General features: G+C 41.8%; 1 protein-coding gene across 1 annotated transcript; it reads right to left on the bottom strand.

Moving 5' to 3' along the window:
- Positions 1-5,649: 5,649 nt before the first annotated feature.
- Positions 5,650-21,257, bottom strand: LOC134628960 (uncharacterized). Its single transcript, XM_063475812.1, has 7 exons — positions 20,348-21,257; positions 12,417-12,519; positions 10,391-10,456; positions 10,061-10,257; positions 8,470-9,547; positions 7,526-7,662; positions 5,650-6,649 (listed from the first exon to the last, which is right to left on the bottom strand). Exons 1-6 carry the CDS (start codon positions 20,417-20,419, stop codon positions 7,535-7,537), a joined length of 1,644 nt encoding a protein of 547 aa, XP_063331882.1. The 5' UTR covers positions 20,420-21,257; the 3' UTR covers positions 5,650-6,649; positions 7,526-7,534.
- Between the last annotated feature and the right edge of the window lie 4,223 nt (positions 21,258-25,480).

Raw genomic sequence — 25,480 nt, 5'->3', positions numbered from 1 at the left:
GAAACAGTGTATCAAGCACTCCTTCACATTACTTCTGCTGTCATTCCTGTAATTCTTGCTATTGGTCCTTTAGGGATAATGAACTGTTTAAGCTTTAAATCCTCAAATGCACCTTTACCTGTTTTGTGCAAGACATTTTAGATTTTAATTTCAGTTGTTTGAGTTTATTTTCAACAGACTGCCATGACTAAAAGCGTAATTTTATTGCTGCCAGCTTAAATAAAGCTTGATCATTTGGCAAACTGTATGAATTTCAAAGGTCAGACGCTGCTATTCAGTCAGATGCTGTCATCACAGAGACAAACAGAAGATGGTACCTTGATGAAGGTACCATTACAAATATGATATACAAATATTGATAAAGGAAACCACAAAGATGCCACAGTGCAACAGCAGAAAACTACCCATGCCTCCTCCAAATGGACTAAAAAATCTGCCGTCCACAGCTGTCCACGTGCATGTGCACAAGATAGTATAATCCCATGCTTATGGTTGATTTAGACTTCTGCAGTAAATCTTTGTAGAGTCAGATATGATCTACGCAAGTGGCCAATGCGCTTGCCAGGAGTCAACCTTGTGCATTATGCAAGTGTTTTATATGCAATGCTAGCCACAATAGAATCAAAGAAAACGCTGGGAGTGTTTTTTTTCCTCCTGGGTCCCCACTATTTCTCTTTTTGTGGCAAACTAATTTCTCAAATGTTTTCACTTCTTTCCCTCACAACCATTCTGATGGTTTCAGCAATTTCTCTCCAGGAATTTGTTGGCATGTGTTAGTACTTGTATTGAGCAATGGTCATTATTTTTTCTATTCTTAAACTGTTGTGAAAAATTTAACTGGATGAGTTTAGGAGGCACTGATGGTACTGAATAGGCCAATCACTACACGCAATGTTTAGTGACATTTACAAGGAGGTGCACGTCAGGTTACAAAGTGGGGTCTCAAGCACCAACAACAACACAAGCACGAGTGCCCCGCAGACCAGTGTACCACATGTTTTGTACACTGCCCCCTCTGGCAACAGAGCTGTCTGCACACAGACATCCCTGGACTGCTGTCTGCTAGCATAAAGTATAGAGCATAATATAAACCCTGTGTCAGAGTGATAATTGTCGTGACATAATTGGTATCACAAGAATGTCACCCAAGAGACTGTTTCACTCTCTTCACTACTTAGGTTTAGATGCTAAAAACTACTAGGTTTGGTTTGTCTTGTGCATATTTAAGCAAGCAGCTTTGACAAAACAGCAACTTTTGACTTCATGGTAATGAAAATATCATGTGAAACTTCAGCAATCATGGGAGCGTAGTTCTTACTGTCCTGAATTTTGGTCGGGCAGAGATGATTGCAGAGAAGAGTGACCCAGATAATCACCATCGTGTATTTACTTTCATCATGTAAAAGTTGCATAACTTGTTTGTTTATATTCCACATTCTGAATAAAATTACACACAGCTACCCTTTTCCACAGCCCACAGATATTTACTGTTAATCTTATTGCAAGCAAGCAGACTCCCTGATGTACTGGTTTGTGTATTCCCCTCATTCAACCTGTGCATTTCAGGTGTGTTTCTTTTTTTTTAAAAAAGCTGATTTATTTTGTTAGTTTTTTCGTGTGTGTCTTTAATTTCTCCTCTCCTCGCTCTACAGATATGTATGCACTCCTACCTGGTGTCCACATATGTGGACATCACATTTTGTGTTGTCTAGACCAAAATACTGAACTTTGCTCTACAAGGGCCTGATATCCGCTTACAAGGACATTATACTGCCACTCTTCTATCGAAACTTAAAGCGAATGTCCTCATATGTGGATCTAATTTTTCTCAGAAACAAAAATCAGGTTAAAAAAACAAAAATAACATCACTAATTCTTTGTTTTTACATTCATCAGGTCCCAATCAGCCCAAATAGCAAAGAGAAATTAAAATGCATGCCCTGAAAGAGTGTGGGCATTCGAGGTTAAACACTCTTCCTGTAGATATTTATATACAAACAAATGTGTGTAAATCTTTTTAGCAAGTGCAGTCAGCTGGGATAGACTCTCTCTGAGTCACATGCAATGAAACCTGCTGTCTGTGTCTCTCCTCGCCTCAGATACAGTAATGTCGCACACAACACAAACACACATAGTGGTGCGTCAGGAAGGTGTGTCTACTCGTGTGTATACTGTCTGCATGTAATCATCTGTGCATGTTTATCTGCTAAAACTGTGCCCTAACCATCGTGACCTCTAGATAAAGTGTGTGTGTGCGTGCGCGCATCTTGTCAGGAGTGTGTCAAACGTGGGAGTGACCGCTGCGCTGTTTACACACGACGCCTTGGTGCGACCTCGGAGGTTGCCGGTGACCGTGATTGGCTGCCAGCTACCAGCTCATTAAGCCGCTAGCATGGGGACATCGTGCGAGGAGACACACTCCCCATTTGTTTCACAACACATGAACATAGTCACACACAGTCGTCAGAGGGACACCGCAGGCATGGCAGGCGGCCACGCGCACATGCCCGGTCCTGCGTGTGCGTACACACATCAGAGCGCACCGGCAGCAGAGAGTCTATCTGGCCCCGGTGACCCGGCTGAACTTTGGCTCACCCTCACTGGTTCTCTCCACCACACAACATCACACCTAGATGCCTGTTGGCTGCTGGACCAAACCACGGGGTCATGACTTAGAGAAGAGAACAGAACAGATCTAAATCATTACAACAAAACTGGAAATGTCATGTTTTAGAAGAAAGTAGAGGTGAAGTAAATGTATGTAGTTTGGGGAAAGTCATTAAAAAATGGGAACTTGTGAAAATTAAATTTTTTCCTGATGACCATGTCTTTTCTTGACACCATCCAATGGGTGTTGAAAGAGTGCTGTCAGCAAAATTACTGAGAAAATGTTGTCCATTAAAGATCACCTCAGGGCAGGAGAATGAGAGGTAATCAATGAGTCTAAAGGACGAGTCTTGCCTATTAGAGCACAGGGCTTATTTTCATTCCTGTCACTAACAATATCATAGTACTCACCAAGTGAAATTACAAACTTTGAGAGCATGGCATCTTGGTGTCCTTTGTAACTATCTGACTGCTTTTGCTGCTCCCACTGTTGATTTTCTGCCACTGTACTCCGAGAACAGAGCAATTACCTTGGAAAGTAGAGTGACAGCTGATAAAAGTTAGAGTCCACATTATGTAAATTAATATCACAGTGAATTTGTAAGAATGAAGGAGTATTAGCACATAAATAATGGCACCTTGCACCTTTTTATTTATGTTTGCTTGAGCCACATTTTTTTTCTGCTTTGTTATTTTGTTTGCTTGTTCTCACAGGTTGTTTTTGAGCATGAAGGGTGGATGGGAGAACATCAGCATCCACAACTCCTTATCTGTTTCTCAGAAAAACCATTGTCTTCATTTTACTCGTCTCAGTCGAGGAACAAACATGCCATTGCTTCCACTCAGTGCAGCCTTTGCTGTCTATGGCCCACATCCAAACAAGGCCCTACACCATCTCACTCCTCCACATTTACATGGCATGTCTGCCACATTAAGCAACCTACTAGCCTTGAATGGGAGTGAGTTATAAAGCCTGAGTCTTTATTGATTTGGTGGCTGTTTACTAATGATGTTCTTTGAAGGTGTAACTGTTGGGTCTGTTCCCACAAACCCCGCTAGTTCTAGAGACTTATTCATCATGAAAGAAAACAAGGCAACAGCGTTCGATCGATTACTTGCGCAAGGGAGGCCTTTGGTCAAGAACCAGCTCTTGGAGCTCACGCTCCTAACCTGTCTCCAGCCCAAAGTCCTTCAAAGAGCAGCTTCCCTCGCAGCTATTTATTGAGAGACAGTTCACACAATAGTTTACAACACGTACCTCCCCTCTTAACCCCCCTTGGTTACAAAGATGAGGCACTGTATGTATATGTGTGTGTGTGTGTGTGTGTGTGTGTGTGTATATGTGTGTGTAGGTAGGTATGTGTGTGTGTGTGTGTAGGTGCCCTCCTGCTGATCAAAGGGTCATAAACCCTAAAAGCAGGGGGAACATCCTTGGTCATAAAGAGGGTAGTCTCCCCCACACCCAATGTATGGTTTACCATAGGTAACACAGTGAAACCATACAAAGGGCAGGAAGCTCTACCAAACATCAAACAGACCTCCACAAGGATGTTCCCTGTGATAAAACACCTCAGCCTCACAGTTAAACAATGTAGAAATGGATGGCAAGCATAAAAATGACAAACATTTAAGAATCCACTCTAACAGTAACACCTGGTTTTTGTCCACTGCTAATAAATCTTAAGAGAACCTGGCCAATTAAGAAGCATAAGTCCATCAATCAATCAGCAAAAACAAGAGGTGGTACAGGTGGTGACTCTTCCTCATTACACAAAGGAGTAATGAGGAACATTTAATGCTGCATTAAATGCAGCACAAATATATTTAAATATACATAGCAATGTTTGCTGTTCTTATAAGGATTGCTATGAAACAGTAAGAAAGGTGAAAAGAAAACATGTGAGAATGAAAGTGAAACTGAACAGATGTTTTTTTCCCTTAGATCAATGAAGATCCATCTTCTAGTTTTATAGTACTGTAGGAGACACTGAGTTTCTGTTTCTGTCAGAGAAAGTGAAGTCTTGTGTTGTTTCACCCTGCTCCTTACCTAAGAGACCCTCCAAAGTTACAAGTGTGAAACCACAGAGTTACACTACATGATTGAGTGGGAGGTATGTAGGGGCCAGTCTGGAAGTGGGCCTTTGTGTTGGAATTCAATTAAGAACTTTCCTGGTTACAATGACCGAGGTACACCCTCTGGTTTATGTGGGAATGTTCTAGAGAAAGTGGAAAGACTCTTTTGCCTCTCTCCTATGATTTTACTTAAAAAAAAACATGCAATATCTTGTTTGTTACTATACTAAATATAGCTAAGCACGGTAATCTTCAAACTTAGATTTGCAGCCCATCTCCAAGGCAAATTTGCCACATGTAGGCTATTATGAAGTGTTTATACATGTCAGGTCCTGGTAAAGGACATGCTGAGTCATCGTCCTTAAAGAAGAGAATCTGCTGACCGAATTAGCTTTGCAGGGGGAAACCCCTGTTACACAACAGAATGACATTTAAACTGCTTCTCTTTCTTAAATCATCTTTATAACGAGTTTCCATGTTGCTGTCTCTACTTGCTATAGTTTCACAACTGTATATTTCAATTAGTTGATTATTTTACTACCCAAATTTCCTTTTTTTCTGTTTGTATTCCAGCTCCTTCTCTCTTCTTGTTTTTTCTTGGATGCCATTTCTGCTCCACTCCACCCCCAGCTGAGCCTTCACCCGCTCCCTCCCTTGTCGTTCATCTTCTGGCCATTCCTGCACTGACACCCTCCCTCCCTCGTCTCTCTTTCACCATACGATACTCCTCTGTTGACATGGCCGTCCATGAGTTGCTATAGCAACCAGACATTTCTGCTGACCCCTACCTTGCTTTGCATGACAGAACTGCAGGACGTGCAGTCATAGGGTGAAGATTATCGGTTCGGTCTGATTTATTAGCGCATGCACACAGCTGAACATGCATGTGAACGTGCACTTGTATTAGGCATGCATTCACCTCTATTTAGAGACTCATGCATGCATGAACAGTAAAGTTAAAACAAAATATTCATTCAATATTTTTATTTTATATTAAAAATAACATTCATTACAGTAACAGTTGTACAACCAATAATTATAATCTCAAACAACAATAATTACACTTGAGAACCAGAGGATTTCACATCTCCCCTTTTTTTAAATAAGTTAAGAAATAAAGTTTTTCTTTTTCCCCGTGGAGATCATTTTCTAAAAGCATTTATACAATACAGTGTTGGCTATAACTGGCTCACAGCGATCTCTAACAGGCCAGGTCTTTAAGACTTGCTTTAATGTGGATATTCATAGCAGGTTATCTAAGCAGGCATTTAGCTGTTATTCCATTCCATTTTGATCTGGCAGTAGTACAAAATGAGCAGATTATCAATATTTTCCAGTACATTTAGCTACAGTACACGGTAGAGCACTTCTCTAAAGTCAGTGTTGTATGGTCAGTGTACAGCTACTCCAGTGTTAGATAACTTTAGACATTTTAGGATAACAGTAAGGTTTGGCATTGAGGCCTGAGCTGCACTCTGCAGTTTCCAGTTATCACCCCAGTGTAAAAATCCAGTTCTCCACGTCTCCAGTCTCAAATTGAGACCCAAACACTTAACTTCCAAGTCCAAGTCGGGTTCTCCATCTGAAGAGCCACAAGGTTGAAGTGAAAGGTGTTACAGTCGCCAATCAATGGCTGCAAACTGCAAAAAGAGTCGTTTCAGCACCTCACACACTTCCACTCATCAGTCCAGATCAGCTGGACTTGTGGTTCAACCAAATAAAATCCAGTGTGTCAAACACCCTCTGGTCCACAGAGTTCATATGATTGCACTTTTATAAAATCCTTAACGCTGGATGGGCCGCGGCATCTCTGGAGCAGGTGACTCCGTGTGAAGCAGTCCATTGAAAACAGCAGCACTGTTTGCACCCTCAGCTCTGTCCACACAGTCCGGACTGTCCAACGTTTAAGAAACCCATTCTTCTGGTGTTTCCACATTCCTTTGGAGCAATGTTTCTGGCTGAAATCTTCCTGTTAGAAAGGCAAAAGAAAAGTCGGATAAGTCACATACGTTTACTGTCAGCTTTTTGTCTACACTGATATAATATTTACCTAATAACCCCTGGGTTACAGGGTACGTTGCATATCCCTACATCATAGGTTTTCCCTTACTTTTACCAAATTTCTGTTTTGTTGTTTCTGCATATTAGCTTTTGAAGTCTGCTGCTGATTCAAGATTCTTTATTCGTCACATGCATAGTTATACAAGTATTACATTTCGCTGCGTGTTATACTTGTATAACTATGCATGTGACGAATAAAGAATCTTGAATCTTGAATTTAAATGCTGGCTGCCACAAAACTCTGAAGACTAAATATGGACAAATTCCTGTATTACTAATTACTGACAGAACCCAGCAGTGGCAGATGGATTTCAGAATTTTTACATTTATCGTTTTATCGAACAAAATATTAACACTAGTAATTAAAATAATGGCTCAATTAGTCTAAGGAGCTTGGAAAGAAAAGCGTCTGGACTTCTTTAAGTGGCTTGAAGACGTTTCACCTCTCATCCGAGAAGCTTCTTCAGTTCTAGGGTCAAATGGTAGAGAGTCCCAGATTTAACCCCTGTGGGAGTATTCTCCCAAGAGGGGCAATAGGACCCCCTAATGATCCTCTACCTAATCACATGAGCCAAGGGGGAATACTCCCACAGACCTGGATGACTGAGAACCTTCACAGACAATGGCTCAATTATTTTATCAGCGATCCCAGCATCCATTCAGCCGATAAGACTTCCAAGTACCAGTGCACAGACTACCACCCTCACGTTAAACAATATTGTCCCTTCTACAAAGCTTTACATTCACCTCTCTCTTAACCCTCTGTCTGTCTCCTTGATCTTACCTCGCAGGTTTACATGATCATAGCTCTCATGGCTGCTTTGCTGATGCGTTTGCGGTTCTTCCTCCTGCGGCGTGGTGAAGCGGGACGAAACGGAGCTTTACGGGCTGAAGGCGAAATGGGAGCCGCCGTAGAGGAAGCTGGAAGAGATAAAATAGGCAGTAGAAACAGAATGAGTCAACTTTTTTCTGCAGTTGTTTGGCCAAGTTTGAACACAGAACCTTTTCTTGCACAAGTAAGTGAAGCAAAGAATTAACACATGGTGTAGAAATTGTGCAGTGGCTCCAGTTGTACCCTGCAGGGCACCAGATAACTTTGAAGCCTGTGTAACAAAGCCTGTGGCTGCCTGCAGGTTTTCCCACAGTCAGAAGTTCAGCCTTCTGACTGCAGAGCTCTCAGGGGATTGAGGAAGAATGGCAGGACACATGTGGCCATGTTGTTTAGTCATACATGTACTCTGAGCTGCTTCCTGCCTGGGAACGCGCGCGAGGTAAAACTTACAGTGGAGTTGTGTGACAGGTGGCATTTGTTTGTTTGACTGTCAAATTGCATGCAACTTGCTGGAGTGGTGGAACACGAGTAAAGAAACAGCCGACTAGATTTTAATGTGGATCCTGACCACGTTCCTTAAAGGTGCAAAATATGAAAAAACAGAGCACTGGCCACCAAGATATGTCTTTCCAGTAAAAACTAAAATGATTGTTAACACTGAGTACAATCCACACATCCGGGGTGGTGGTGTGTCTCCAAAAATCTGTCCAGCAGTGAGTTTGCTTTTCACACCTTTCACTTAAAAATGTATTAAAAAAAACACTTTGGTTTTTTAATTCAGTTTTCAAAAATGCTGTTTATACACACACACACACACACAGACACATACACATACACATACACATACACATACACAGACACAGACACAGACACATACACACATATTTGAACAGTACCTGTTTTAAATGTAGTTGGCTTTGGTCTCTGGTGAGGATGAAGCGGATGAAGATGAGTCTGCTCATTCGGTTCTCTCTGTACCAGCTCCAGAAGTTTCTGCCTCCTTTCTGCCTCTGTTAAGCGACCGTCCTCACCGGTCACATTTGAGTCTTTTTTCTTCCCCTGATTGGCCAGCTCTGTGGTGGCCGAGTCCCCGCTGTTGGCTGAGCCACTTTCCTCCCTCTCGTTCCCTTCTTTTTGACTGGCTGTTTCAGTCTCAGCCTGTTTGTGATTTGTGACCACTATACTTTTTTGGCTGGTCACAAAGTCTTTCTGAATGGTTGTTAATGGAAGGGTGGGGGTTTCTTCAAATTTGGGTGGCTCGGTTTGGCTGGCAGGGGGTGAGGCACTGTCTGACTGGGGAGTGTCGAGGCGATACTGCGTTCTCAGCTCTCGGTCCTCCGTTGCTCCGTGGTTGTACTGCTGTGGATAATGTGACTGATGATGATGCTGATGCTGCTGCCTTTGCTGATGCTCTAACAACTGTTGCTGCCTCTTTGTGTGATCGGGATGATGCACTTGGCCCCCACTGTTTGATGTATGCACGCCGCTTTCCTCCCTGCTCCTTTCAAACCCACTCCCATGCCCCACTTGCTGTGTACTTCCCATGACACTGTGCTCCGCCCTCGCTTCAGATGGCCAGCTGCTGACCGGCCTGGGCAACCCAGGCTGGGGTATCTGATGCACCCTGGGCTGGGTCCAGTGTACAAGCTGGGTGTAACTGCCATGCTGCCACTGCCTCACCGCCGGCTCACGCTCTTCAGGACCGTAATGCTGCTGGTTGTACTTTAGGTCATCGTGGCGATGGAGGTCGGCCTTGGAGGTCTGAGTCTTGGGTGAAGGGGGCTGAACAGGCCGGGGAACGTGGGAGGACAGTGGCGGCTGTTGTGGGGGAGGTGGAGGAGGAATGGGGTTAGAGGGAACAGATGAGGAGGAAAAGGAGGACAGGCTCTGGCACCTGCAGCTGACGTGATCTTCCACTGGGATGATGGGTTTTTCATAATGGGGCTTCTTGTTAATGTACTGAATCTTTATCACCTGGCAAAAAAAGGGTGGAAAAAGATCACAAAATTAGCACAACTGATTGTGATTTTAAAAAAAAAATCAGAAATACAGAACTAAACTATGAAATTATCTCTGTATTTGTAATGACGAAGTTTTTGAATGAGTAGCAAAGAGCTCTAATTGCTGTTGACACTTTCAGACACGTTAGCATTTCCAGGCTATTTGATGGATCCTAGTCAAGACTTGTTTTCTCTTTTTAAAAAGAAAAAATGTTGATTTACCTGTTCTTTAAGCGTCATGCATAGACTCAGGTTGCAAATGTAAATTAACAATGTCAGTCTAAGTCACTTCAGGCAATCAAATAAAAATCACAACACAGACCTTAGGCTAGCTTTTAGCCTTTGTACTCCTTTAAACTGGCTAATATGTTATATAATTCCGTAAATTTCCATCCAAAACCATATATTAGACAATATTAACCAGTCACAGGGAATGACTCTCAGTTACTCCCTGAAGTCATTAATGGGAGCTGCATGATCTGCATACCTGTAGGTATCTGGTGGAGGTGACTATAGGGACACACTCCATCCGTGGACTGTTGCAGCAACCTGAACACCGCTGCACCTCCACACATGGCGGCCACAATAAGAAGTTGGCATTGCGGCGATCTAGCATAGACCTCGTTACTTCCATCACCTCTGTTCGCACTTTACAGGCCGCCTGCTGGGCTGGCTGCGCCTCCACTGTTAGGAGAGAAGAGAGGCAAAGGCAAGGATGAATGTGTGAGTTATAGTAGAACTAGCATACGAGGTAAAAAAATAAAAAATAAATAAATAAATGATTTTGAGGGATAAAAAGGTAGATGCAGAAACTTACCAAGACTTCTAATGTGGCGACCATGGGTGCCGTTTGGGAGAATATCATGCACGTCCTCTTCCTCTTCTACAAGAGAAGAAAGGAGAGGGGATCAAAGGATGAGAGTTAGCAGTGAACTTAATAGCAGTCTTGGGTAAAATTAAGCAAGTACTTTCACAGGCAACAGAAACCCTGTATAACATGCAAGTCCGTTAGGGCAGTTTTTAGCCAAACTCATTGTTCACTACACAAAGGAAGCCATTTTTTTCCTCCACTAAAACAATTAGGCTATTTTCTGCAACAATTTGTCTCGCTGCTGTCAAGAATACTGTTGAGGCGAGATATGAGCAGTTAAATATAGCTCATGCATGGAACTGTGAGCGTATGTTTGCACTCTCACATATGTCGTCATTTCACACTCTACCCTCTAAGCCCTAATTATATCCCTGGGTATAGATTGCATGTGCTACTGCGTGTGTCTACGTGCAGTACATTAATGTATGAAGTGCTATTTGGCAGCACAAATTAATTGCCTGGTTCAGACAGAGAGCAGATCGTTAGGTTCTCAGAAGCTAATTTCTCATTTTATCTGAATATTTGTCTGTTTCTAATTGGATTGGAGAGCTGAATCTTGTCGTCCTCATTCATATATTAATATCTGACTCATTTAATTTTTGCTAGCCGGCTAGCCAGCAGGCTGTATAGCTCATTCTGCTAATTCTGATAGCATTTTATTTCATGTTAAATCTCTTTCTGAGGGCCAAGACTTTCATGTTTTTATTAAAGTGAGTACATATATTTACACAGCGATAACAAGAAACTCTTCTGCAGAGAAAATGGAAAATGCAAAACTGAGAAAAATATATTTATGAGCATAGCATAATGCTAATGAACGTGTGCCTAAATGCTAACAGTAACAATACTAGCCTTGCTAGCATTTTAGCTAACAAAAAGAATGGTAACAATAGCATTTCACATGATGGTGTTTACGCCAGTTTCACATCATAAAGCAGTCAACTCTTCAACTGTTCAACTCTTTGCCTCATTGATTTTAAACACAGCATTATTCTTTATTATTGTGTATTGTATTTATCAAGACACAATAAAAGTTTATTGGATAATTTGCATTAAATACAAAGTACAGCTCAGGCTTACGTCACTCATTCTGAAGATGTCAAACAACTTTTGTACCCTATTTGTGCAGGAAAAAGCCCAAACGTTAACCATTCGGTAGTACCAGAGAAAAATTCAGTGATTCAAGTTTGGAACAAAGCAAACTTAAATAAGACAGACCTGAAGCAGAGTTCCAACATCCACTGAGTCATGACAGAATTTAAGATGCTGAACAATTAAATTTGAACACTGGCATTGCTTAAAAAAAGAAAAAAAATTTAGCAGTAAAATGAGTCATTCGTACTTCGTCATCTCAGAATCTTGATAAAACTAAAACTCAAAAAATAACTGGCTTCAGCCAAAAAAGGGAAAAAATAGTTTGATCTACCATAAAAACAAACTTTGAGTCACTTCCTCGTGTCCTGTTTCTGAGCATCCTTCCCATTGCTGGTTCCTCTCTGTGGTTGACGTTATGTCACTGCTTTATTTATGCATTATGGAATGATCAAAAGTCTGTCTATTAATATATGTATCTGTGACTTGAGTCCTCTAAAGGGTAAGACTATAATTAATTTTTTAATCACCCGCTGGTGCGCATTTGTGGGCAACTTAGTTTGGACTCTGTTTGAGGGTGCAGGCATAGCGGGGGGAGGTCTGTGTCTGTTATACAAACATCCATAACTCAAAACCAAGAGAGGAATCCAGAGCAGGAGAACAATGTAGTGACCTTGTGTTGAAGGCTTCTCTCGCTCTCTCTCTCTCTCTCCTTTTCAGTTTGTCAAACATACAAGGTCACTGCTACTCTCTCCTCCCATCTTTCCTTTTGTCATCAAACTGCTCTGTGGGTACACCCAAATGCTTACCTCCTCCACGTCAGTCTTATTACTTTCTGTATATGTGCGTGTGTGCATGTGTGCGTTGTGGTCATTAGTACCTATTGCATCGGTCTCCTCCTGCAGAAGTAGTTTCAGGTCTTCCACAGAGGAGATGGGAGAGTTCCTCACCAGGTCGACCAGAGATGAAGGGAGTGGATCGCCCTGTTGAGACAAACACAAGCATTTGTAGTAAATCATAATAATTTGCTTGGAAACAGCTTCTATTGTGAGGTAAGCCCTATGGCAAATAGAACACACATGGATACATGGAGGTTTTTGAATTTCAGCATCTTTCTCAAAGTGACTTTGATACGCAAGATTACCAAGCCGCTAATCAAAGTGACATTGCATCCTATTCAATTCAATACCCAAAAGAGAGACGAAACCCCAACAACAGATAACCCCAGAGTGAGCAGGCACCTTGTGACAGTGGGAAGGAAAAAATCCCTTTTAACAGGAAGAAACCTCTGGCAGAACCATGTGAAAGAGAGCCAGAGATGAATGATAAAAAACTAATGACTAGATGCAGAGTAGTGTATAAACTCACGGAGAATGAAAAGAGGTGAGTCAAGAAGAAACACTCAGTGCATCATGGAAGCTTAACTGATGTGTGTCCCAAATCAGGACTTCCACACCAAATACATCGTCCTTCTTGTCACATACTTTGCTAAAGGTTGAGGCATGTTTAGGTAAGGGAAATGGTGCTTCATATGTTCATATAAAGTTACATAAAGAAGTACTCCCCAGGATCTGTAAACAAACTATGATATCTGCTTTAAGGCAGTTTTTTCTCACTTTGCATGTTTGCCTATCAGGAGATAGCTCTACAAGTCAAACCTAAACTGCCCTTTTTTTCCTTCTCAATTAGCAGCGTGGATATTTTGCTAGTGAAACAAAGCTGGTGTCAAATGCCTTGTCACAAAACCTGCACGACTCCAACACCAGCACAAGAACTTTATTGGCTGTTCGAGGGCTAAAGTCAATCTTGAATTGCAATTAGCTGGAGGTCTTGTTTGGGAAGGAAATGCAGGTCTAGTCTGGGCTTCAAGTCCAAGAGCCTGACCCTGAACTGTGGCACAGTTATTATTTTACACAGGAGGCAGGGAGTGTCCTCTTTGTAGAGGAAAGAATGCATTCATGGGAAAACAGCACCACACATATACACCATGAATACACGGGCTCGCTGTGTTTTAAAGATTTCGGATCGTCGATTAATTTTGGTAATTATTTCCCACAATGCCAAACGAGGAAGAGGATTGACGTGCATAAAACAGCAGAAGACAGTTGCAAATGTGTCACAACAGTTACACAACTAGACAGAATTGTGCACTGGTGGTTTGAGAGAGACACGAGGGCTGGCGTACAATATCTCAGTCCTTGATCTCCAGTTGAAATTTGCTCCACTTTCGCTTCCTCCATCAAAGGAAATGATGGTTGTGATTGGCGTTTGTTGCTCCCTCCTTGGCCGTTTACCCACAAGGACTATTTTCCCCTTTTCTCTGAATCAATCCTGACCATTTTTGTTCTTTTAGTTCAGTTGCAGTCCACCAGCCTAAACCATGAAGTTTGTGTTATAAAACAACACAAAAAGGAATGAAAAATATCCTTCAAGTTACGCAAGAATTCTCATTATCACTCAAAAACATAAAAAATAAAGAGAGAGAGAGAAGTCATGTAATAATGAATGAAGTTTTAATGAAAAGTACTGCACGATTTCATTACGAATTCAGCGTCGCTGTTTTTAAGGGAAGACCCTTGTGGTTTCCTTATCGAGATCAGAGGCGGATGACTCGAAAGTCATTGGCACATTTTGCTTTGGTTGGCTCTAAGTTAGCGCTATCTCCAAGCAGTTGGAATAACACTTCATAGTGTCACATGCCAGAAAAATGCCAAAACAAATTAGGCAGTGTTACGATCATGTGGATAACTCTCAGAGAGAGGCGGGAAAATGAAAGCAGCGAAGTAGATACTATCTCTTTAATGATGGTGAAAAAATGTGTGGCCGTAAACGTGTTTATATTATCCGTTTTATCTCCCGTGAACACTTCAACTGCAGCAGTCATCACGATCAGGATCTCTACTGACACAGCTAGTCAGGTGAGTTTTATGTAAAACCAGACTTGTGTCTTTACAGATCTAGTGTCCAATTTCTCAATGTGTTTCCTATGGTTTTGTGAAGCTTGTTTGCAAATGCAAAGGTCCCCAAACTTGAGATGTTTCTTATGATTTTAACAGTAAACCGATCTTTCTGATGAGGTGCACTCGAGGGGCAACATCAGTGTGCACCCTCTCTGCTTTATTCCTTTCTACATTTCAAAGCAGCCGTTTTCAGTTAAAATTCTGCACCTAAATTGAGCAGAAGCATCATTAATGTTGTTAGGAGCACCCGTGTTAGGTTTTTCCACACACACAAGTGCAAAGATTCAGATCTTCACTCTGATTATATTTGATTTGTAAGCTGTAAGTCTGGAACAGCTGTGTTAATGCTGCAGACATCTAGAAGAGGTAGAGCAGCTCATCTGTTAATTAGAAGGTTGGTGGTTCGACTGGCTCCTCCAGTCAACGTGCTGAAGTATCCTTGGGCAAGATACTGAATCCTGAGTTGTTCACCGGAGTGTGAACGTTTGATAGAAAGCACTTGGACACAGACAAAGAATCCTTGTATGAATGTGTGTGTTTATGAGAGACGTTGTATAAAAGAGTAGAAGAGCACCACACAAGAATCAGTCCATATCTACCACCACAATAAAGAACCTTCCATCTCCATCTTTCACCTTCTTAGCTTTTACATGTTTTACATGTGCTTCATGCAGGCTAAAAATAAGTCAGTACAGACTTAACGAGCAATTGAAACCCTACCCTCCCAGGTAAGGCCCTGCTGGACTGCTGAACCTGCAATTAGCCAAATCCAAGCCTACCATCAGTGGACAAGATTTTCTAAAGCTTCAAAACAAAGCTAAGAGGCAGTGCAGCGGCCTAGCTCCCTCTCAAACTACCTGACGACAGTAGGCTCAGTGATCACTGTGGTTTTTATTTGTTTGCTTTTTTGTTGCCAAAAAGGCTCCCCATCACTTTTTTTGTCATGAATATACCAACACTGTCTCTCAGATGAGCTGACAGATATGACTGTATACACTCTAAGAATAAATAAATTAGTCAGTGTAACGTCTCCTTCTCCTCACCCCCAACCGGTCACAGCAGGTGGCTTCCCCTCTCTGAGCTGGGATCTGCAACATGCTTCTTCTTCGTTTTTCCTTCCCACTGTCACCAAGTGCTTCATAATAGGGGGTTTTGTCTGTATTTTTGTAGGGTCTTTACAATATAAAGCTCCCTGAGGTGACTAATGCTGTGATTTGGCGTTATATAAATACAACTGAATTAAAATGAAAATCAATGTTTTCCTTAGGATGATCACCTGTTTAAAGTCTATCCTCTGTCTGATCCAGAATGATTTCTTTTATCATCATTTCATTGCCTCCTATACGTTCATTTCCTCAACTAGCTTTCTGTTCTTTTGTCTCCTTCTGTCTGCTTTGTGGGCGTTGATGGCTCAGGACACCTGGATGACTTTCACGAGCCATTGGCTGACCTAGTTAAGCAAACACACATACTCACAGTCTCTTACACACACAACCTCGCCCCCTCTTTTCCCGTTTATGTACAGATGCTTAACCACTTAACTGTCTGCCAAATTTGTCCAGCGAGCACTGCCACAAACTTGCACTCACACAGGCTGTTTCCACTATGCAAGAAGCTATCATTACAGCCCTAGTGCTAATTGCAAATGCACACAAACACATGCAGGCACAAGCACTCACAGAGAAATCAGAGAGCAGAGCAGTGAGACAGGGAATAGTTTCTCACTTGGACATGCAACAACCCCCTGGTTAAAACAGAAAGAATACGAATGAGAGGACAAGTTAAAAACAGTGGTTTGAGCAGAAAATCGCTCACTACAATAAATTAAATATCCTGGCTTATACAAATCTATTTTCTGCTGAGTGTGTGTGGCTGAGCTTATGGGTTAAAATAAGCGTATATAGGATGTCACGGTCCGCGAGGAGGTCATACACATATTCGTGATAACACACTGCATGGGGCCTGGGAGGAAGCCTGGAAGGCAAAGAGTTTGCATGGAATGTTTGAGGAGAAAAGCGAAGTGTAATGGAATGTAATTATGGGGCCAGCTGACTGCTCTCTCACACACACACACGCACACACACACAATCAGAAGCACAGACCCTGGAAAAAAATAAACACAAAATAACAGCAAATCTATATCTGTGACTACTGACTCATAATCACACCGTGGTATCACAACACATGCCTCCTTTTATCAAAGATGAGGCAGACTGCCAACTTACTACTGCATAAACTGATAGACTTGAAGACAACAGTGGGAACTCTCTCACTTACGCACAAATATACAAACAAGCTGAATACAAAGATCATGACCGCCACCCAACACACACACCCACACACACAATCCAACCGTGACTGCAGAGATGAGGGTACAGATGATGGATGGAGAGCCAACATGAGGACAAAGGGGAGCGGACGGGCGGGAGAAGAGATGAGCTGAGCTGAGATGGGAAGAATAAGAAGGAGGAGGAGATGTGAACAAAGCGACTGCAGCTACATAAGTCTGATCATTACAGCAAGTGCCACTTCTATAATTTGGCGGCTTTTAAGTGAATCTTGTGTTTGCACGTTGCGTAATAAATTAATCAAAGTGCACTGAAAACTCAAGGGAGTTCTTCTGCAGACACATTATTTGCACAGTAACCAAAAGGCGGAAATAATAACTTAATTAGCCATTTAGTCACTTGTCAAACAAAATTGAGAGATAGTCTTTCCTCTCAGCTCCTCACTTGTGAGCTGCTGCTTCTCTTTGTCTCAGTAGTCTTGTTTGGATTTTGGCCTGACAGCTTTGCCCAAGCAACTTTAAACATTTCACTCCAAATACAGTTGAATTAGTGATAAAATAATAAAAATAATAATAGACTTCAACAGCATAAATAGCTCCACTGCTCAGGATAAGTCTTCACTATGTAAGGGGCTAGTAACCTGTTTCAAAGTAAAAGCCTGACTGCTACTTTATTAACTTTTTTTTATTAATCCTTATGGGATAGCTCAGTAGGTAGAGCAGTGGCCCCATGATCAAAAGGTCAGGGATTCGAATCCACTGAACGATACCTTCCCTGAGGTATCCATGAGTAAGGTATCGTCCCTGCACACTGCTCCCCAGGTGCTAGATTGGTGACTGCTTCACTGTGTGAAATGCAGAGAGGGATTTCCCCATGGGGATCAATATATTATTATTACGGTGGCCCCGAGAGGTCAAAAACACTGTAGCTTAAGAAAACATCACCAAATTGAAAAATGCTGCAAAAGTAAACCAAACTATATTAGAGCTGGTTTTAATGCAATCAGCTTAAAAAGCTAGAAGCGAGCCCTTCAATGGTAGCCCACAAAACAACGGCGGCATCGCAGTGGCTACTGCCATCTTTTATATACAGTCTACAATATTTCTATTGTTTTTCATTTTCATTCTGCATTACATAAGGCTGACAGCCTCAAATTCTGTGAAGTCAGTGTTTTTTCTCTAAAAATGAACTGCACAGGCTTACAAACAAATACTCTTATGTGCCACTGCACTTTTTCTATTTGACACACATGCACTCACTCAGAGGCATAACCCCTCTGCAGTACACACAAATACAAAAAAAAAAAAAAAACCACAAGCACATATGTCCACTAACACATACACAGCTACGCCCGGTCACGTATCCAGATGTGCACACACACCACAGAAATACACACACCGCTACACAGGACACAAAGTCCATGAAATCCCTGACAGATTAGTTGTTGTTCTTATGTAAAATGGATCAAGCCGACAGGCAGCAGCAGCAAATCATCCCCGCTCGCCCGCAAAGACAATAGTCAGACAACAACCTGTTCAGGAGCCACCAATCAGCATCTGTGATTTGAACAGCAGAAGATGAAAGAATTAAGGTCTGACCTGATGCGTGGGGGCTTTTGTGTATTTGACTCCAGTTCCATTTAAATGGATTTTTAAAAAATGAAATGTAACAACTCTGTGTGTGCATTCACACTTGTACCTGTTTGATGCATGATGATGCAAAAGAAGTGACAGTTTGACTGCATTACCCTTTAACAGCAGGCAGAAAAAACTGTTCTTGCCACATAAATTAAAATAAAGATTTGGGGTTTAACTGATAGCATCAACCTGCAATGTCACGATGTAGCTGGATTACCTGCGTGTGAGTGAAGTGTTTTTCACCGACAGATGTGACCAAACTAAGACAGCCAAAGACTTCCTTTTGCAACGAGTGGGCCAAACACTGAGAGATACACTGACTTAACAAGTAAATTCATAATGCTAATTAACCCAAGTGTGCTAATACTTATATTGACTGGCCTACAATCTAGGGGCCACAAATCTAACTCCCACAGTGCATGAGTTCAACACAGTGAAGTTACTGAACCTCTGAAGCAGTAGCACACTGTCAAAGGTCAACTGTGCAACACTGAAGCCTTCATTTATTCAGAGTAAATGTTCTAAGTGTATAAAGGAAGACTCCATTTGTTGGTTCCAACCCTTACAGGATGATGTGGTTTTGAGGAAGAGAACCTGAGATTGGTAAAAAGGAGAGCACACAAAATTTCAGGTCAACTAAGGTCTAGTCACATTTTCATTCACCTCAACGGTGTTACAATGCAAACAATGTATATACTGCATATATGCGTGTACTGAGTTGGGGCTCCAGGGAAACAAATGAATGACGCTGCGAAACACTTGTGCACCATCTGGTAAGGGGAAGTCCCAGCTGGTTAAATATTCTTGTGATCATGATTATGTGCTAAAGTGGTCCACAGCAAGTCCAAACGATTACAACTACTACATATGTATAAGATATTTACACATTATGTTTGTTTTTTTACTGTAATTATACATGTACAGTCTTTATTTGGCCAACTATACGTTTCTGTTCGCAGAGATATACATAGCAGCTGGAAAAATGGGTATCCTTAAAGAATCAATTCCATAGAAAGATGATTTTGAAGGTGTGGCGACAGAGGCCCTTGGTGAATTTGCCGTGACAACAAAAACAACAGCTATGTTGATGGATGGATTTTGGCTCCAGCTCCTTAGACTGGTATAACTCCTGATGCTGGGCCACTAGCCAAGGCCCACCCTCAACCTGGCTTTCCCGCTCTCTCTGTGACACTGTTACTCTCAGTACATCTGGAATATGACCTTCTCGAAACGTGACAGACAGAGAAGCAGATAATGCACAAGCTGCAGAGGCACAGAGAGATAATTGAACAGACTCATGCACAGGTTCACCCATATAAACACACAACTGTACATTTTCTCTTTTACTTGGCCCATAATGTGTAACAGGAAACATCCACCAACCGTTCGTAGAATCACCTCAGGGAATAATATATGTCAAACACTTACTCACAAGTCAAGAATTCACATTGGCTCACTATGTGACATATCAGAGTCTGAACATGAACTCACAACCGTGTTGACTGTTGTGTTCACTGATATTAGATCCTACCTTTGGAAAACTGTATTCTCAGGTTAGTAACGATCAGAATAAGAAAGATATCCCTGCCAGTCCCATCCAAAACATCTACGTGCTAATGGTTTCAAACTCATGACCTTTTGCAGGCTTCTCAGTGTGTCCTGGATGTCTCACGGGTGGCCCTAAAGCCAACCATTTTCCCCACGTAGACATAATGTTTAAGCCTTTAAATTAAAAAAACGGACAAAAGTTTTGCTACAAATATAAAATACTAATCTTAAATCAAAATTCATTTTGTTGTGGTTGCTTTTCAAGACAGATCACCTTGGTCTTACTACCTCCATCATCCTTAAATCAACAGTGCGACTATATTGATTCTTAACCTGTGTCCTCTCGTAAATATTTACCAGCACGTCCCACAGTCTTACCTCAGCGCTGCCGAGCCGGAGACGGGCCGCCAAAAGCGCAGCCAGCAGCAGCACCAGGACCCAGGACCTCATGTTTCCGCCCAGCCAGAGGAGCCGCAAGCGACCGGCTGGGCATTTAGCACTTCGGTGTCCAATCCCCCGGCTGCACCGAGCGTCCTCCCGGTGTTGTGTGCTGACCTCTGGTGCAAAGCACGCACTGTTAAATATCCCCAAATGTGTCACTGCCTACAAGGGCCGCTTGTCCAAATGTTTGCTCACGGTGACTCACGCGCAGGCTAGACGTCTGACTCTGTCCATACCGCTTTTTTAGAAAACTCGGGAGACGTCAAGGGTACCTTACAGTGCGCTAAGTGCGTAACGCCGGGTGTTGGGAAACAACAAAAAATGCAGCTACACAGTTCCTGTTATATCAGCATGTAATGCAAAAGACAGTCCAAATAACGTCCTCCAAATATGCAAATAAAAAGATTCGTGCGCGTGTGCCAAGGTGTTCGATTCGTCCACTTTCTGGATAAGACAAAAAATCCAGTAAAACTGATTAAATCGCAAGTTCTCGCTCCAAAACTGCAGTTAAATGTAACAATAATGCAACTTCATGGTAACATTTTGAGCCCCACATCTCCAAATGTCCGTGCGTAAAAGTTGGTTCACCTTGGACTTGCGCGTCGTGCGTAATTCTCTGGACTCTGCTGTTAAATAAAAGTCAGATTATTCTTATCCCAGCGCGGTTTATCTCACTGCAAAACCCGAGCGTGTTTCTCGTTAATAGCGGCTCTTTTATGTCTCGTGCTTGGCTGCGTGTCTGTTCCTCCTCCGGGCGCTCGCACGCTCGTTCATCTGCTGGATCAGGTTGTTCTCTCCCGTCGTGCCTCTCTCCTCTCTGATTGCGACTCGAGCGGCGAGTCCCTTTTCCGAATCGAAACAGCTTGAAGTTTAATAATCAAGCTGGGCTGATGGAATGAACACGTACCGGAAAGCATCTGATTTGCAATTTTAAAAATAAACTATTCGTGTTTTGATAGTCATTCAGCCTCGTATTCATAGCGATATTCTACGTGGGAATCCACTCAAATCACGAATTTCCACTAAATTCTAAGACACAGCGTTTCATTTATTAATATATATGGCGTGGGAAAATTTTATTTTGAAAGTTTCCCTGCGGAAGTCTGTGTCCTTATGTTGCCATGTTGCAATTGACGTAAAAGTCGTAAAATTTTCTCCGGGGGTTCGGTTTTCTCTTTTTGCCACCTTCTTATTAGTCGCAAGGAAACCCAAGAGCCTGTGGGTGCTCTTAAAGGGGAAGTCTGTACTATAATAGATCGAATATTATTTTCCATCTGCATAAATCTCAGTCAAAGGTGTCAGCTGTGTTCACAATGTCAAACTGTCATATTTGGTGACAAAGTCTTTACCCCATATATTAAAATGCAGCTGTGTGGTTCAGCTGGGGAATTTTCCCTTTCATCTCAGTTATAATCCACTGCCGCACTTTTAGAATATGAGAAAGAGAAGAGAGATGTGTTCAGCAAATTCAGCCCTCTTTATAAAGTTAAGAGTCAGAGCTCAAACAAATAGTTTCACTAAAAAGTCTAAGAATTTGCTGTAATCTGGCTGGATTATAGTTTAGATTGAACGATTGGGGGTGGGGGTTAGCAAACAGCACAAACCAAACAGAAGCAGAAAGTCCAGACAATCCCTTGATTGTATTTTGAAAGCACTTCACTGGCTGCGCTGCTTCAGTTGTTTGGACAAGGTGAACTCCACCTGTTACCAAGATAGAGATGGATGTCTGTCAGACACATTAAAAAACTACAAATTCAGGTTTCTTGCTCTACCGAGAATGTCAGAATGTGCAAAATATGCAAAATAGCTTGGTTTGTCCTCACACACTGCCGCAGCATCACGACAAGCTGATTGTTATCATGTTTGTTTCACATGTTTTCAAAAGGACTGCAGGCAAATTATTTTCATCCTGCTGAGATAAGCCGTCAGCACTTTGAATATCTAAAAGTACTAGTAAGATTTACATTATCCTCTGGTACAGAACTTTACCTACAAGGCTTTAAAGATGGACTATTATGGCATCTTTTTCTTTTTCTTTTTAAAAAAAAAAAGAGCATCAAAGGGCTTTATTTTATTGGCCTTCCTCATCCTGCTCTGTTGGGGAGAAAAAACTATTTTTGTTTTGAACTGAGAAGCTTGGTGACTTGAAGATAAATGCACTCTCGCTGTAGACAGTGAATGTTTTCCAGGAAGCTCATTTTGGGGTCATGGCTTGATGGACCACTATGGAAGCCGGGAGTCACGTTAGATTCTTCCTCACTGCTGACGGAAGACAGAGGAAGCAGGCATCCCTCTTTAGCTATTCTTAGACCGCATGCACACACATACACGTACTTACACACTAGCAAATTGGCAGACCTTGGGATCACTCTGCTGTCAATGACAGGATGAAGTGTGACCTCTCAAATGTAATAATGAAAGCATGCCGCATATACAGTTTGTGTGCATGTACCAACTTGAAAGCGTATCAGGTTTACAGCGCTGCTTGCTGTCAGTTCTGAAGGTTCAGCATAAAATTCCTGGTATGTCAGACAGGAAGGATACAAACCACACACACGCACACGTGTTTGAGCAGGTGAACTACTGCGGAACAGCTTGCACAGCTGTCCGTGACACTGGGAGACACAGATGTGCGAATACAGCCTCTGTTTTTTGTGGCATCTCAAAGCCAGGGGAGGCACAAACTCACCTGCAAAGTCATTTTGATAAGACAGTGAAACAAAAGCAACAGAGCTGTTAATAGCTGCACTGAAAATATACTCAATTCAATTCTATTTTATTCAGTTTTATTTATATAGTGCCAAATTATGACAGTCACCTCAAAATCTCTGAAAGAAGTCTCAAGTGGACATTCAAGGTACTGCAGCTTTTTGACATTTTAACATTTTGTGTGTTCATTATGAATTGGAAATAAATGTGTTTACTGGAGGATCCACATTCACATGGTTCCAAAAATAAGATCAGACCAAAGAAAACCCCTCAAAAACTGAATACGGACAAAAAATACTAATTCATTTCCTCTGACCAGAGGCAACAAAGAAGTAATCAAAGGAGGTTTCAGCCTCAAATTTCGTAGCTGAAGTTGGTTTAATTCAAACAGCATATCTAGCTTGTACCACATGAAGGTTATTGTACCATTCATTTGCTTTCACTCTCACACTCTCTTTCTTTTTTTAAACCTTGCTGCACATGTGAGTCTGTGTAAGAGCGTTAATTAACTTCCTGTCTAATATCCTTATCTAATTAAAAGGGGAAATTTCATCCCCTCTCTCCTCTTGCTGACTTCCTCTTTCACCACAGCCAGTTGTAGAATGAAGAAAACAAATGCTGCGCTCCTACCAAAGTTCAAGCTCGTGTCAAAGATTTAACACACAACACTGGAAACTTGTCCTGCTGCTACCTTGGCGGGCTGTCTCATTTAGGGCTTATTGAATCTTAACCAAGATGATTTTCCTGTTATATCCTAGAGGATCAAAAGTTGAGAGGTTTTGTTGGGATACACAAGTTATTGTTAAAATCTCTTCTTTGTTTAAAGCAACAGCTGACCCCAGTGGGGTCACAATGAAGAAAAATGGGCAAAGCTAAACCCTGAAGTAGACATTTAAGGATCACTGAAGACTTATAATACTTTATTTTCTTCCCTAATATCTGCTCTATTTTTAACTCAGTAAACTCATCCTGCGCAGTGAAATATTCTGATGTATTTCCATTCTAGTAAATAAAATGTTATAATTATTGTTATGATGAACTGATGCATTCAGATGGTGTTACATTAGCCAGAGGACTGCGTTATAGGATGAAAATGGAAGAAAACTGGAAATGTCACAAAGTGGACTTCAGCGAATGGCTAGCTTTTGAACCTAGCCATAAAACAGCTAGCCATAAAACATAAAAGCCTATCCCCATAAGGTTTTACGTTTTATACAGACTAGTACAGAATCAGCTTTGGTCTCTTTATCTAATTTTTCCTGCATGTCAGCTGTCTTTTGGGGAAAAATTACAATAATTTGCAGTCTTAGGGGTAAGGTTGATATAAGCGACAGGTGGCTGCTAATAGCTCTCTACTAGACATTGTTTTAGCTAATTGTAGTCACTGAAAAAGACCTCTCACCCATGTCTGTGGTATTTGTGCCTTGTGAAGCATTTTTAATTCAATTATCTTTCCAATAATATAGCCATTATCATTGAGTGAGCAATTAGCAGTGAGTGATTGTCGGAAGTGTTAGCATTGCTAACACTAAACTTCCCAGAGAACTAAGCTAGCTAGTGTTACATCTACCTCACCCTCTCTTGTGCGGTGAGTATGAGTCACATCTGGTATTTTTTTCAAGGTTTTCATAAGGAAGAAAAGGAAAATTTTTTATTTTGGGTCCCTACTTTGTATTAGAATTGGTGTTAATCAAATACTAAGTGTGCTCTGGAAAAAAAGCATACCCACTGACATTGTCACAGCTCTGTGAATCACTTTACAATTTTTTTTTCTCAAACCAAGCTTTGATGAGATCGAAAGCGAATGAGAGACCGCTGAGTCAAAGCGAGGGAAGAAAGAAAAGGCAGGGGGATGCTGAGAGGAGAGGAAAGGAGAGGGCGGGCAGCTGCCTCACAGCTGTATTGTTGTGTGTGTTTTCCCAACATCAACAGCAGGGGAAGTGGAACAGAGCAGCTAAATATGCAAACGGCACAATGAGGCAGCGAGTGTGAAGCAGCTGTAGAGCACAGCCGTCGCCAGGTCCATGAGTATGAAATGCTGAGGACCGCCTTCGCTTTGTACAGGAAGAGCTGACAGAGCGTACACACTGCTTTTCAGACAACAACCCCACATAGATAACATTGTTCCTAATCTGAGCATCTCTTTTACTGAGAGAATATTGTGTTAACGAGACTTTTTGAATCTTTTGGTCTTTGTACAGCCAAGAAACAACATGTATAACCCAGTCCTGTGCGGGTAACACTGAAATCTCACCAACAAAACTCATATTTGGCTCAGTGGCATTTAAAGATGAGCCTAAATAGTTGAATTTTGGGGAAATTTACTCTAGATTGTTCCTTCCTGCAGGCTTGAATATGTAA

This window comes from Pelmatolapia mariae, linkage group LG6 (genome assembly GCF_036321145.2).
Source record: "Pelmatolapia mariae isolate MD_Pm_ZW linkage group LG6, Pm_UMD_F_2, whole genome shotgun sequence".
NCBI classification, from domain to species: Eukaryota; Metazoa; Chordata; class Actinopteri; order Cichliformes; family Cichlidae; genus Pelmatolapia; species Pelmatolapia mariae.
Note: the sequence above shows the minus strand (reverse complement) of the source record. Positions and strands in the feature narration are given on the sequence as shown.

Excerpts from the sequence above, each read along its gene's own strand:
- LOC134628960 (XM_063475812.1), bottom strand. The coding sequence starts at position 20,419 with ATGAGGTCCTGGGTCCTGGTGCTGCTGCTGGCTGCGCTTTTGGCGGCC. Across the intron at positions 10,457-12,416 it reads GGAGGAGACCGATGCAATAG|AAGAGGAAGAGGACGTGCAT; the intron begins GTACTAATGACC and ends CTTCTCTTGTAG. Across the intron at positions 9,548-10,060 it reads CCTCCACCAGATACCTACAG|GTGATAAAGATTCAGTACAT; the intron begins GTATGCAGATCA and ends TTTTTTTGCCAG.